This window comes from Chelonoidis abingdonii, chromosome 2, assembly GCF_003597395.2.
Source record: "Chelonoidis abingdonii isolate Lonesome George chromosome 2, CheloAbing_2.0, whole genome shotgun sequence".
Classification (NCBI taxonomy): Eukaryota; Metazoa; Chordata; order Testudines; family Testudinidae; genus Chelonoidis; species Chelonoidis abingdonii.
This window is the reverse complement of record NC_133770.1, coordinates 211,495,813-211,508,717: the sequence shown is the minus strand read 5'-3', so window position 1 is coordinate 211,508,717 and position 12,905 is coordinate 211,495,813. Positions and strand designations below refer to the sequence as shown.

Below are 12,905 nucleotides of genomic sequence, written 5' to 3'. Positions count from 1 at the left end.
TATTTTTGCGTGTAAATAGAGAAATTTTAAATTTTCATTCTAAGAGTGGGCAAATTTTGAAAAATGAGAAATATCAAACTGGTGCATGTATTTATTATAAGAATCTGCCATTTCACAAAACCTTCAATATCTGTGAAATTGGGGGTTGGGGGGGCATAATAATCGCCCTTTTCTGTAAATTTTTGTGGAAAAATCTTTATTTTCCTACTGCTCTTTTAATTATCCATCCAGCAACTATTAAAGATTGTTGAAAGTCTAATATGTATTCAGTGGAAAGTAAAGGCTACTCTTTGCAGAAAGCTTGTAGAATTTAACTGATCTAAATAAATCAGGTTTATTCTTCTCTGGTTATTTAAACAGCCACATAGTCCAGTTTTTAGTTTATGAATCTTTCACGTGGACATTATAAATTGCATTTCCCCTCTCCTTCCTAGAGCACGTTTTCTTTTAAAGCACTGCTCCATTCCCATGTTGCTTAGCTGAAGAATGATTTCATTTCACTTTGCTCCTTGCTATCGTATGAAAAATCCTAACGAATCTGCCCTTAGTTGAGAAGAAACAAAAAAAGAAATAACCCAAGAAGAACTTGTCCAGAGCAACTGCCCTGAGCCATGTAGGATTACCTCGGGTTTCTGGTTTCCTAAGAAACAGGGATACTTCCCCCCCAGAGTTGTGTTTGTGGGCGGTGTTTTTGAATATATGCTAATTTAGCTGTCCTGACAGGAGAAAGAGCCATCTCACTTACACAGTTCTCCTGACAGCAAACGGTAGTAAGAGGCTATTACAGTGTAAGGTCATGCGTTTGCTTTTGTGATTAGGGTCACTTGATCCAGTAAGTGAGTAAATGCTGGTAGTTGTCTTTGTCGCCAGACAGTAGGGAAGACATGTGCCTGTGATAATGGAGATAAAGGACTCGGGCAGCGTGGTTCTGACAGCCTACCATTCTTACACTCCATCTAGGATACCAATAATTGAACAGAGCTTTGTGCCAGAGATTTCCTCCAGCCATTCTCCAATCAGCAGGTAAAGCACGAAGGATTATAATGGGTACTGTGCCATTAAGTTTTGTCTGAGCTGATTTTGTTTTGCAGTCATGTTTCCTGCTAGTAGGTGAGGCAGTCTGTTGATGTTTTCAGATCACTTTTTTGCCATTTAATCATCACTTTATTATTATGCATTATGATTACTGTCCTGCTGTGGGGAACTTATGCAATTCACTTGTGGTGTTCTTGATTAGAAATAGAAAATGCAAGTGCTTATTTTAAGTTTTTTGTACAAGAGATAGATCAAGTTTTCTTGCTATCCAAGATTAGCAGCAAAACAATCCCTTATAAACAATACATAAATCTAGCTTCTTCTCAGTTCATCTTTTACCATGCTATGAACAGTTAAAAGTGTTGGTGCTAGGTGAGACAATTAATCAGAAAATTCAGTTCACTTTTGGATTCCACGTTGGTTTACAAAAATACTACCCCCTCCCCCCAAAAAATCATATCTTGCTTTTATTGGGATGTTGCAGTTGCTGATTCACAGGCAGGCAGGCAGGCACACAAAGTGAGGCTACTTCTTTAAAGATGTCATCTAAATGAGAATATTTCTTTTAAAAGGTTGTATTGCAATAAATCAGGTATTTCATACAGATTAATTTTAGTTACATACTGTGCACTTGTCCACATGCATGTACAGTTCTGACATAGCAATACAGTCTTGACAATTTCAGCATAGATGCTTTTATCTTGGTAAATCTGACTTTTCTCTTAAATATAGGTGTATAGATTGACACTATTTTCTAAAAATTAAAATTTGGAAATGCAAAGTTATTTTATGGCTTAACTGAATAAAATGAATCCTAAAATATGAGAAAATAGTGGATGTAGTTTAGATTTATCTCATTGCCAGTCACAGATAAATATTTGTCATTTAGGAATGAGCTCTGTGTGTTCTTAACAAGTGTTCTGCTAAGTACTTCATATTGTGAATTTTACAAGATGCTATTCAGTTTCAAATTTATCATTTAGTTCAAATGTACATGAAAAGATGAACATTTCAAGCATCCTTCTGTTCATTGTTTTTACTGTCCCTCCTTATCTGATGCGGATAACTTCTTTGTTCAATTTAAATGTTGCATCACAGCAGTAATACATACATAATTTCATTTTAAGAAAAGAAACCTACCATACTGTTTTGGTGTTCAAATCACAGAATGAGGGTGATATTGTTACTGGGGATAATGGTATTTGTTTTTTAAAAAGAGCAAGTTAATTGGAATCTCAGTTTTTATCTGTGAGCTGAGCAATAAAAATGTGGTTGTCTGTTATTTCACATACTTGGGGTTAATTGTTTCAAAACTTGTTGAAAGCTCAGCTGGTAATGTGTCTGAATCTAAATCACATATGCATCATTTAAAGTTCCTGAAAAGAAAGAAGATATTAGTGCTTTTGAATATTTTGGAAGCTGTTGACATTAGCCAAAATGGTATATATGACTTTGGTGATGCAGTCTCCCATTTCTTGTCTTTCACTTCCTGCAGCTGTCTGGTAGCAATCACCAGATTCTGCCATATGGCCAGTCAGAGACTCCATTTGTGTTTCCAAAGCATTTTCCAAGAGAGGTTTTATTAACTCAGCATGCAGTCCTGTGGAATGCAGAAGGCATGAAGGCAAATGTACTGAATGTTTTAGCAAATGGTAGAATAGTCTCTAGCTTAATTCCTGCTTCAACTTCTGAGAGTTCTGTACAGCATTTCAGCTTCTAAATGGAGAGTCTGTTGCTATCCTACAACATGAGGTCCTCTAGTATAGACTATTTCTGGTTTTGTTGAATCACAGTCTAACTTCCCTGTGACTCCAGTATGCGAATTCCATGATTCTTGAGGACAGCAATCTGTAAAAGTATTTCCAGACTGTGTCTGCAGACAGCCAGAGGCCACCACATATCTCGTGTTTAATAACAGAAAATAATCAGGAGCTTAGGCCTTGAGTCCCCTCTTCCTTTCATTGGGTTTATACAGGTGGATATAGTGGAATAAGTCCAGATTTACACTCGTGTAAATGAGAATAGAATCAGGTCCTTGATTATTACCCTTTGACTTATTGGCTATTGAGCAGTAAATCCTATCATCTTGGGAATTGGGATGTTTCATTTCCATAGTCATAAAAATGGAAATAAAAATATCCAGCACTTTTCTTGCCTTGGAGATATGACGTGTTGCTTTTATCAGAAAATCAGTCCAAATGACCCCAGGAGTGAGTGAAGGAATGCATAATTGCACAGTTTTATAGCTTTATGTCTGCCTTTCAGAAGAAAGAGAACAAGTTGCTAAAAGGGTCCAAAATTAATGGTTTGATACAGAGATAAGGAGCTTGTTCCTGCTCTTCTTTACATGAGCGTAAATCAGGAGCAATTCCTTTGAAGTTAATGGAGTTACACTGCTGTAAAATTTGTGTGTGACAAAAATAAGGCCCAAATATTTTACTTTAAAGATCCTTTATTTGCACTGATTTTCGGTTACTTCTTAAAAAATGGCAGCTGACTTTGGGTTCCTCAAATGCTGTCCAATTTGAGATGCCTAGGGCCTGTTTTTCAGGGGTTTTCTGTGCCCCACTATTCCCGCTGACTTGACTTTACAGTTGTCGTTACTCAGCACCTCTGTAAATCAGGCCTCGGTAGGTATAATTGGATAATCTCGGCCTGCTGCCCTTCCCCATGAAAAATTTCCGTTGACTTAAATGGTAGTTCTCCCTGAGAGCACCATTCCCCCCTATGACAGAGTAACTCAGTTGTTCAGTCAGAGAGAAATGGTTTGCTCCTCTAGGGAAGTAGCCTTGAACCCACTGCTCATCAGAGTGATGCAGATTTCAACAATCCATCAGAGGTAACAGGCATCCACACAGATGCACTGCTGCCCAATCCTATTTATCCTGCCCAGGTTTGGACATTTTCAGGGCCTGTCCAAACACAGTCCCCCAGGAAACCTTCTACAAGTTTCACAGCACAAAGGGCAAAGCAGTGAAAGTTAATACGCCTCATATGGGCGATGCAGGCAATGGGCCTGAAGGGAGAGAATGCGGAGGAACCAAATTTACTCCCCTAAACTACCACTCCTGCCTTTGGCCACTTCCTCCAGGCCTTTAATAAAGACTGCATGACTGGATCCTTGGTGCCATACCACCCACAGAAGTCAGTTGAAAAAATTGATGTCAGAATATGAGCCCTATAAGGTACGGAAAATGCTCCTCACCTATCCATACCATTCATTTCAATTGCATACTTTGCTCCTTTTGTTTCATCTGCAGAACTTCCCTTTGACATCAGTGCAAGTTCTGTCCATAAAATGCATGCAGATGATGAAACAAGCTTGTGCTGCGACTACTGAGATCCATGGGAACTAAGCCCAAAATTTCCTTTTATTTTTTACAATTAAAGTGCAAAGGAGGTGGTGACTTGGATTTATAAATTAGAATAATTTTCCACTTGCCCTGTGCAATGTTTACTTCCATGGATTTAATTTTTACTTGTTTTATATTTCACATGGCTGTGATTAAACACCTAATTCAGAATGTGATTATTTATATTTACTTATTGCTCATAAGGACAGAATACTGGCATGCTTCTTGCTTTTATTAGTGATTAATCTAATTAATACTGGAGTATGTGTGCATGGTAGAGTGCGATTACTCACCAAATACTCTTCTTCTCACTTTTCTATCTATCCTATTACTTTACTGGCACTCACAGTTTGGTCCAAATTCCCTGGAGCACCACAATGTGCAAGTCAATTTTCCATGGCCCAGGAGCTTTTGGCAACTGTGACCTTCAAACTGCAACTACTGAGATACATATACTTCTTTCTTATTGAACTGTGCTTCTGAGGTCATTTTGAGTTGATTGTTCTCTTGAAGCAATGAAGCCAAGAAATCACTGAAAATATAGGTGATGATTTTCTTGCAAATTCAGTAAATTAGCAGGGTGCTTAAATAATTTCTTAAGGGGAAAAGGGGAAGTTAAAATAGTAACTTCCATGAAGTCTCATTAGAAAAGAGTTTCCAAAGATAAATGTACTGATTTCAGTGTTTCAATTCCAGTAGAGGAAGGGCATTCACAACACCATTCCTGGGAGTAATACAGGGAGATTTTCTCGTTGTGCTCAGCTGCCTATGCTGGATAAGGTAACGGAGCAGTAAGATTATACCCCTGCTTCCACCTCATCCCTCTCTGTTCCATGGTGCTAGGAGGGAGCAGCCTGGAATCAAAGAAGTACAAGGATTGTGAGCATGCTCAGCTGCTAGGTATGTGATGCAAAGAGGGAAGTCTCAGCAGTCATCCATGAAGCAGCTGGATTCAAAGCAGTCCTAACTGGGTCAGGTTAAAGGTTAAGCTCCCTGTATTTAGACTCAAGTATAATGGCTAGACTGTGGTTTATTCCCTCATTGCTAACATGGCTACCAGTGAAGGACCTGATTCCACTGACAGTTACACCAGTGTAAATCAAAAGTAACTCCACTGAAATGAATGGATTTGAGATCAAAATCAGACCAAAGCGGTTTATCCCTGTAAAATGAATTTAAAACAGTTTCTTTAGATCCAATCACCCTGTTACACATTCATTAAACAGCCCTATAGCAAATAAGCATTTTGAATGACAAATCCATAACTATTGACTTTATGAATATATGCAAGAAAAGGAAATAATGAAATGAGAAATGATGTTCAGCAGCACCCTCTAAGCAATCTGATTAGTTTGCACATTAGTCAGGAAAAAGTTCTGAGATCTTTCAATTGTTTCAGGGAAAAAAACCTTCTCATTTTCTGCAGGCTCGGCATAGCTCCTCCTCCCACTCTCAGGCAGGCAGCACTAAACAAGAGAGTCAAAAAAGAGCCTGAAAAGTGACTTAAATTACGCAGTTGTCTCAAGTTACTTGGCAGCAGTTTCCAAGATTCTTGCTCAGCAGGGCCAGTTAAACAGATTTGGGGGCCCCTGCAAAGCCATTAAATTAGGGGCAAGGGTGCGGCATAGCACAAAATTCTCATGCAGTGTTCTTCCCCCTCAGTTATCTACCCCAAACTCCGATCTGATGTGGCTTGGATGAGGGATAGGTAATGTAGCCCGAAATGATGTATGTGGCCCTGGTGGTAATTAGTGAGATAGTGAATGGAGGTTTCTGTTAAACAGGAGGAGAAGCCTGTAATGGGTGTAAACCAGGGTTGTGATGAAGGCAGTCGGGGGTGGATACCTCTAGTATTTTCTCACCACAGAACTTTATGAAGCAGGGCATGTTCTGCAACAGCAGAAGCAGTTAGCATCACACTATTATTGGTGGGCCCTACATGTCTGGAGGGTGGAGGCCCTGTGGCTGGATTTCTGTCAGCACTGACTGAGTGGCCCTACTGCTTGGAGTTGTATACAAATGATGTCAAGAACGTCTTTTGCTGAGGTGCAGTGTAAACAACCTTAACTATTTTTTGATATTTAAACTTTCTCAGAAGACCAAAATAGAAAAAAACATGAAACAGTCTCGTTTTCAAGAACAAATCTTGAAGCATCTCTGGGCCTTTTACAGGAATTAAGGTCCCAAGCCTATGAAATCAAAATTTAAAACTCCAGTAATCGAAAATGGTAAAAGAAATAGGGGTAGGAACTGGGAAACATTAAAGTTAAATGAGCAAAGTTTGGGCGAACACATACTTTATAGGAAAACAGCAACTTTTGACATATTCCACTGACTCACAGTTACTAACAACTTCCTAAGATGGGTTTATATGTATATATTTCAGCAAGTTGCTATGTACTATTATTAAAACATTTAGCAGGAGGATGAATATAAATAAGCCAGACAATAGTAGACACGTTTTTCCTGTAGGCTTTAGAAATACCTGCAGAATGTCCTCTGGGACTCTCACTAAGGAATGTGGTATTTATAGTCAATTCTTCATGTTATGGTTGAAACTAGAGTTGGCTTCTCTGGTTTCTTTTTAGTGTAGTGCTCCTGCTGATCTCCCTGGTACCTCCATGTGCAAAGCTGATGGAAAACATCTGGCACTGTCCCTTTGATCATTTTGTTTGGTTGAGCATTTGGCCAGCTGCCCCATTCATTTTTAACTAAGTCACTTATCTCTGATTACATGATGGTTGGAGTTGCCTGCAAAAATGCTGAGATCTGAGAGCCCTATGTAGGCACCTTTTATATTGAGTCTGACGTAGTTTAGAGACCGCATAACAAAGAGTAAGAAATTAAGAAGATTGCTATATTGTTTTTTGCATGATAGCTCATAATGATTTGGTGTAAATACTGTAAGATGTGAAAACTATGTAGGAATGAAATTACAATATATTATTTCTTTTAATTAAAGCTTGTTAAAATTACTAGTAAAAGTTGGAGCAAGGTTCAGTATATGAAACAGAATCTAAAATATTAATTATACAAACACAGGGCCAGATCCTAAATTGTGCTGAGCATTCCCAGTGAAGTGAATGGGTCCCAGACCAATGCACCAATCTTTCCCAATGCAGCACTTGTTTTCCACACTCTGTTTCAAGTGCCTGATAAATTGACAAATGTCCTGGATTCTGATTTCTTGTAGAACCAGCAGTTACTTGTACCCTGGCAGTTTTCTGCTCTGATTGGCCAGACTTCTCAACTGGGGAGCGAAGCAAAACTGACAGAAGTTAGAGTAGCAGTGGGAATAGCTGCCATTATCCTGCATTTCAGATATCATAGTGATGAGAACAATACAAGATCCTAGGTAGACTCAGACTGCCAAAGCAGCTGGCCCATCAGTCTACCTGCTTCCCTCTTTGCCTTGTGACTATGCTGCATCAGCTCTCATGGAACTGCTTCTAGTTCTGCTGCAGCTGCCAAGACCCCTTAGGCCTGGTCTACACTACGCGTTTAAATCGATTTAAAGAACGTTAAATTGATTTAACGCTGTACCCGTCCACACTACAACGCCCTTTATATCGATATAAAGGGCTCTTTAAATCGATTTCTGTACTCCACCCCGATGAGAGGAGTAGCGCTAAATTTGATATTAACATATCGGATTACGGTTAGTGTGGACGGAAATCGACGTTATTGGCCTCCGGGCGTTATTGGCCTCCGGGCGGTATCCCACAGTGCAACACTGACCGGCTCTGGACAGCAATTGAACTCGGTGATGCAGCGGGCAGGTAAACAGGAAAAAGCCCCGCGAACTTTTGAATTACATTTCCTGTTTGCCCAGCGTGTGGAGCTCTGATCAGCACGGGTGGCCGATGCAGTCTCAAATCCAAAAGAGGCTCCAGCATGGACTCAATACGGGAGAATACAGATCTGGATCGCTGTATGGGGAGACAAATCTGTTGTATCAGAGCTCCGTTACACAGAACACGAAATGCCAAGCGTTTGAAAAAAAATCTCCAGGATACACAGCGCTGCGTGACAAGCGTAACGGGAAGCCAGAGACTCAAAATGGACGCTCATGGAGGGAGGAGGGTACTGAGGACTCCAGCTATCCCACAGTCCACAGCAGTCTCTGAAAAGTATTTGCATTCTTGGCTGAGCTCCAATGTCTTGAAGGTTCAAACACAGTGTCTGGCGTGGTTCAGGGACAGCTCCTCAGTTTCTTCCCCGTCCCCCACCACGTGAAAGAAAAGGGAAAGAAATCATTTCTTGACTACTTTCATTGTCACCCTATGTGTACTGAAGATGCTGCTGGTAAGACGCGATGCTGCAGCAGTGTAAAGAGCAGTATTGGCTCGCCTCCTCTCCCTCTGCCCCTCCCCGGTGGTAAGACAATGCAATAGGCCACTAGTAACCGTCTCAATGAATATCCTAACATGTGACATCGAGGCCAACCATTGCTGGTTAACTTGACTCCCAGTTAGAGTAGGACAGAACGGCTAATAACCAGCTTTCATCATAGCAACTGGGGCTTCAGTCCCCCTCCCTTCCCTGTGACAAAGAAAGATTCCCCTCCCCCCCTCGTACGCCTGCCCCCTGGACTGTCATAGGCAGCAGCATGCTGGCTCCTCTCCCCCGGACACCGTTTAATGTCCTGCCTGGACTATCATCGCGTCCGGGCAGGACGGCCTCCCCGCTCATTTATGTGTCACTAACACAGTCAGTGTTTCTTATTCCTGCATCTTTATTACTTCATGACACAAATGGGCAGGACACTGCCACGGTAACCCAGGAAGGTTGGGGGAGGAGGGAAGCAACGGAGTGTGGTTGTTGCAGGGGCACCCTGCTGTGAATACTGACACAGGAGCAGCTGTGCTCTGATACACTGGTCTCTAATACACTTGCCCCTTATTCTAGGCAGGACTGACTCTATTTTGTTAAGAAACCATAAGGGAGGGATTGACTCAGTCCAAGTGATGTCAATCCCCGGAATTTTGCTTTTGCATTGCGTCCCGTCCAGCCGATTTAGCCAGGGGCACTCATAGATAGCAGCGACAGTACAGAGGAGGAGAGATAACCGTCATCTCATTGCCCAGTTTCCTCACGGGGCAGTAGGACGTTAACAGAACGGACCGGGTAACCATCTCTGCTATCATTGCAAAAGCAAGTGAAATGCTGCTGTGGGTAGCGCTGGAGTATCGCCTCTCCCTGTCCCGCAAGCAATCCAGTACACATACGGTGCCGGAAAAAAAAGAAAAAGCTGAAACGGGCTCCATGGTTGCCGTGCTATGGCGTCTGCCAGGGCAATCCAGGGAAAAACGGCCGAAAGGATTGTCAGCTGATGTTTCCCAGAGGAGGAAAGGCACTGACGACATTTACCAGAACCACCCGCTGACAATTAAGGATTCAACCCAGAATTCCAAGGCGGGGACGACTGGCGGCGAAACTATGGCATAGCTACGAAGAAGCTACCACAATGCAACCTTCAGAAATCGGACGTTAGCCTCGGACCATGGACGCACAATGCCGAATTACTGTGCCTAGTGTGGCCACATGAAATCGAATTTATAATATCAGTTTTATAAAGCCGATTTTAGCTAATTCGATATTATCCCGTAGTGTAGACGTGGCCTTAGAGAAGAAATAGCAGGAATTTGAGCAATCAGAGGAGGGACAAGATGGTAGCTGGGAAATGGGGAGCAGCCACTGATGGTGGGAAGGGAAGTTTCCCTTTATTTGTACTAACAACTCTCCCTAACAGAATACCCCCCGTAACTGATTCTCCTCTCCATGGGCATGTATAACTCCCAGGAATATTGTTGAGGGAGGAGACCATACACCTCAATAGGAATTTGCACGAGTGCTGTTTGTTACAGAGATACCATTTGCAATAACACTGATGTTCCATGGGTTGCCTGTGAGTTCCCAAGTGATTTAATACCAAATTATTTGAAACACAGTTCCTTTCCCAGTGCACTGCTGCTACAGTTGAGGTCAGAAACATCACTCAAACTTGAGCTCCCTTGTCATTAACATTAGGGAAAGATTCCTGTCCTTGGGGTGGGGGCTCCTCAACTCAGGAATTCACTTCCTCCCTCATCTGCAGAGCCTGTCTTTTCTCTCTAGCCATTGAAGGAGGAAAGTGGGGTGAACAGTGGTTGGGGGATACTGACATATCTGCTCTGAAGAGGATTTTCATGTTTGTGTGATGTATGACATTCAAACAATTTGAGGTTGTAGGATTTTAATATATGTAAAGCCAGTCAGTGCTTTGGATGGGAATTTACTCAATGTTATGAGAGAGAGAGAGAGAGATTGTGTTGCTGTAGCTAAAAGCCTATGGACATTTTCACATAGCCTTTGTCTGAGACTTTATAAATTGGCTGTAAAATCTCTTACTGTAGAAAATCAGTCTTGGCACATGACTGATTTTTACAAACATAACAAGCACAAATCCTTTTGTTGATGCTGGACCAGTACAAGGTTTACTGAGGTCCATAGAATATGGGGTGCACAGAAGAGTTTTGCTAGCAGTAGGAGGAAAAAGGAGCCATGAATCCACCTGGAACGGATGTCACTTATAAGGTCAAACTTAACAGAAGCAAGAGGCTTCCCGGAAAGTTGTGTTTTTAAATGACTATATGCCTAACTTAACACATTGGGCCACTGGTATAGTTGACTACACAGCTTTAGGGGAGTCATTGAGGCATAAAGCCTGACTCTTCACATTTTAGTGAAGCTAATAAAAATACTGTCTTGTCAGTGCATGAATTTTGGATGGGAAAGAACTCATTTACATCAAGTCTGAATTTGACCCGCTGAGTGATGTTTTCCTGACCAGTTTCTTTATGCACTTAGCAGGCATCAATAACCATGCTGTTACCTAGGCCACAAGGACAGTGTTCTCAAACTCTGGGGGAGGAGATAGTGCCTCATGTCAGCCAACATCAACCTTGCTGACCAATTAAGGGATCTGAAGGAAATTTCATCCAGTTTCCTTTCTTGGACAGATGATGGTCTAAGGGCAGGAAGGAATTTAAAAGAATTTAAGAGAAACTTAGAGGGGTGCTATCAGGCCTGGACAAGAATCACTGGTAGAGAGTAAATCTGCAGTTACTAGAAACAGTAGTTGCCAAAAACTAGTGTCCTTTATTTGTATGGATATTTTTTAGAGCACCTTAGAATAAATATAAAGCACTATAATGTGATGTTAGAAGGAGACTCCTCTAATGCTTGGAATGATTTTAATGTTGAGAAGCAAAGAGAGACAACTATGTCTTATTTTATGACAAAAGCAGAATCACTCTTCAGAAACTGACAAAATCTGGGGAATTCAAAGTTAAGACTGAGATTTCATTTTTAACTCGTTAGCTTAAAAATTAATGGCAGAATGAGTTCAGTGGGGATGAAGTCCTACCTCAACTTGAAATGCCCAGTCCGCTGTTTGATCTAATACTTAACAGATGGTAGAGTGGAAGATAAAATGGGATGTGGGCCCTGATTTTATACCATAGAAATCAATGTAAGTTTTGTCACTGAATTCAGTGGCAAGAGGATCAAGTCCTTGAAGAATTGTTTTGTTCCCTTGGAAGGTAAGGACCAGATTTTATAAGGGTATTTATATGCCTAAAGATGTGGATAAGCATCTGGTGGGATTTTTAAAAGTGCCCATGTGCCTAACTCCTATGGTGCCCTAAATCTTTGAGGCCCAGATTTTCATAGGTGTTTAGGCATTGCTATGTTCAACGCTGAAATACCAATTGACTTAGAAGCCTAAGTCTCATTTTCAAAAGTGATGTAGGCACTTAGGTATTTAGGAGCAATGCTTAAATATCTTTAAAAATCTGGGCCTAAGTTCTTATCCAATACTTAGCCAAAACTCCCACTGACTTCAGTAGAAGTCTTGCTGAACAAGGACTGCAGTATGAGGCCTTAGGTAATAGGACATTTTAAAAATGTGTAAGTAGGCCTTTCTCCTTTCCCAGTACTTTCCTCCTATGTATTTAATTATCAAATACCCAAGTTTTAAAATGTGATGTTGCCAGGTGTCCAGTTTTCAACAGAATGCTTGGTCAAAAAGGGACCTTCTCTTAAAAGTCCCATCGGCAGTGCTGCGTGTCAAAGGCAGGCTAGTCTCTACCTGTCCTGGCACCGCGCTGCACCCCGGAAGCAGCCAATGGGTCCGGCTCCTAGTGGGGGGCCACAGGGCTCCACGGCCCAAGCACTGGCTCCACATTCTCATTGGCGGGGAACTGAGGCCAATGGGAGCTGGGGGAGGTGGTGCCTGCAGGCGATAGCAGCGCATGGAGCCTCCTGCCTCCACCACCTCCCCAGCTAGGAGCTGAACCTGCTGGCAGCTTCCAGGGCCCAGTGCCGTGCCAGGTGCCCCCCTGCACCTTGAGCCCCTCTTTTCTGGCCCCACTCAGGAACCTGCACCCCCAGTTAGAGCCCTCAGCCCTCCTGGACCCCAACCTCCTTCCCCAGCCCAGTGAAAGTGAGTGAGGGTGGGGGAGAGCAAGCCACCAA

General features: G+C 41.9%; 1 protein-coding gene across 1 annotated transcript in view; it reads left to right on the top strand.

Moving 5' to 3' along the window:
* The first annotated feature begins 746 nt into the window (after positions 1–746).
* The window catches only part of ARHGAP28 (Rho GTPase activating protein 28), a 109,047-nt gene continuing 96,888 nt past the window's right edge, over positions 747–12,905 (top strand). The window contains exon 1 of the mRNA XM_032805219.2: positions 747–1,023. Within this exon, the coding sequence (XP_032661110.1) occupies positions 899–1,023 (125 nt within the window). The 5' untranslated portion in view covers positions 747–898. The remainder of the gene's footprint in view (positions 1,024–12,905) is intronic.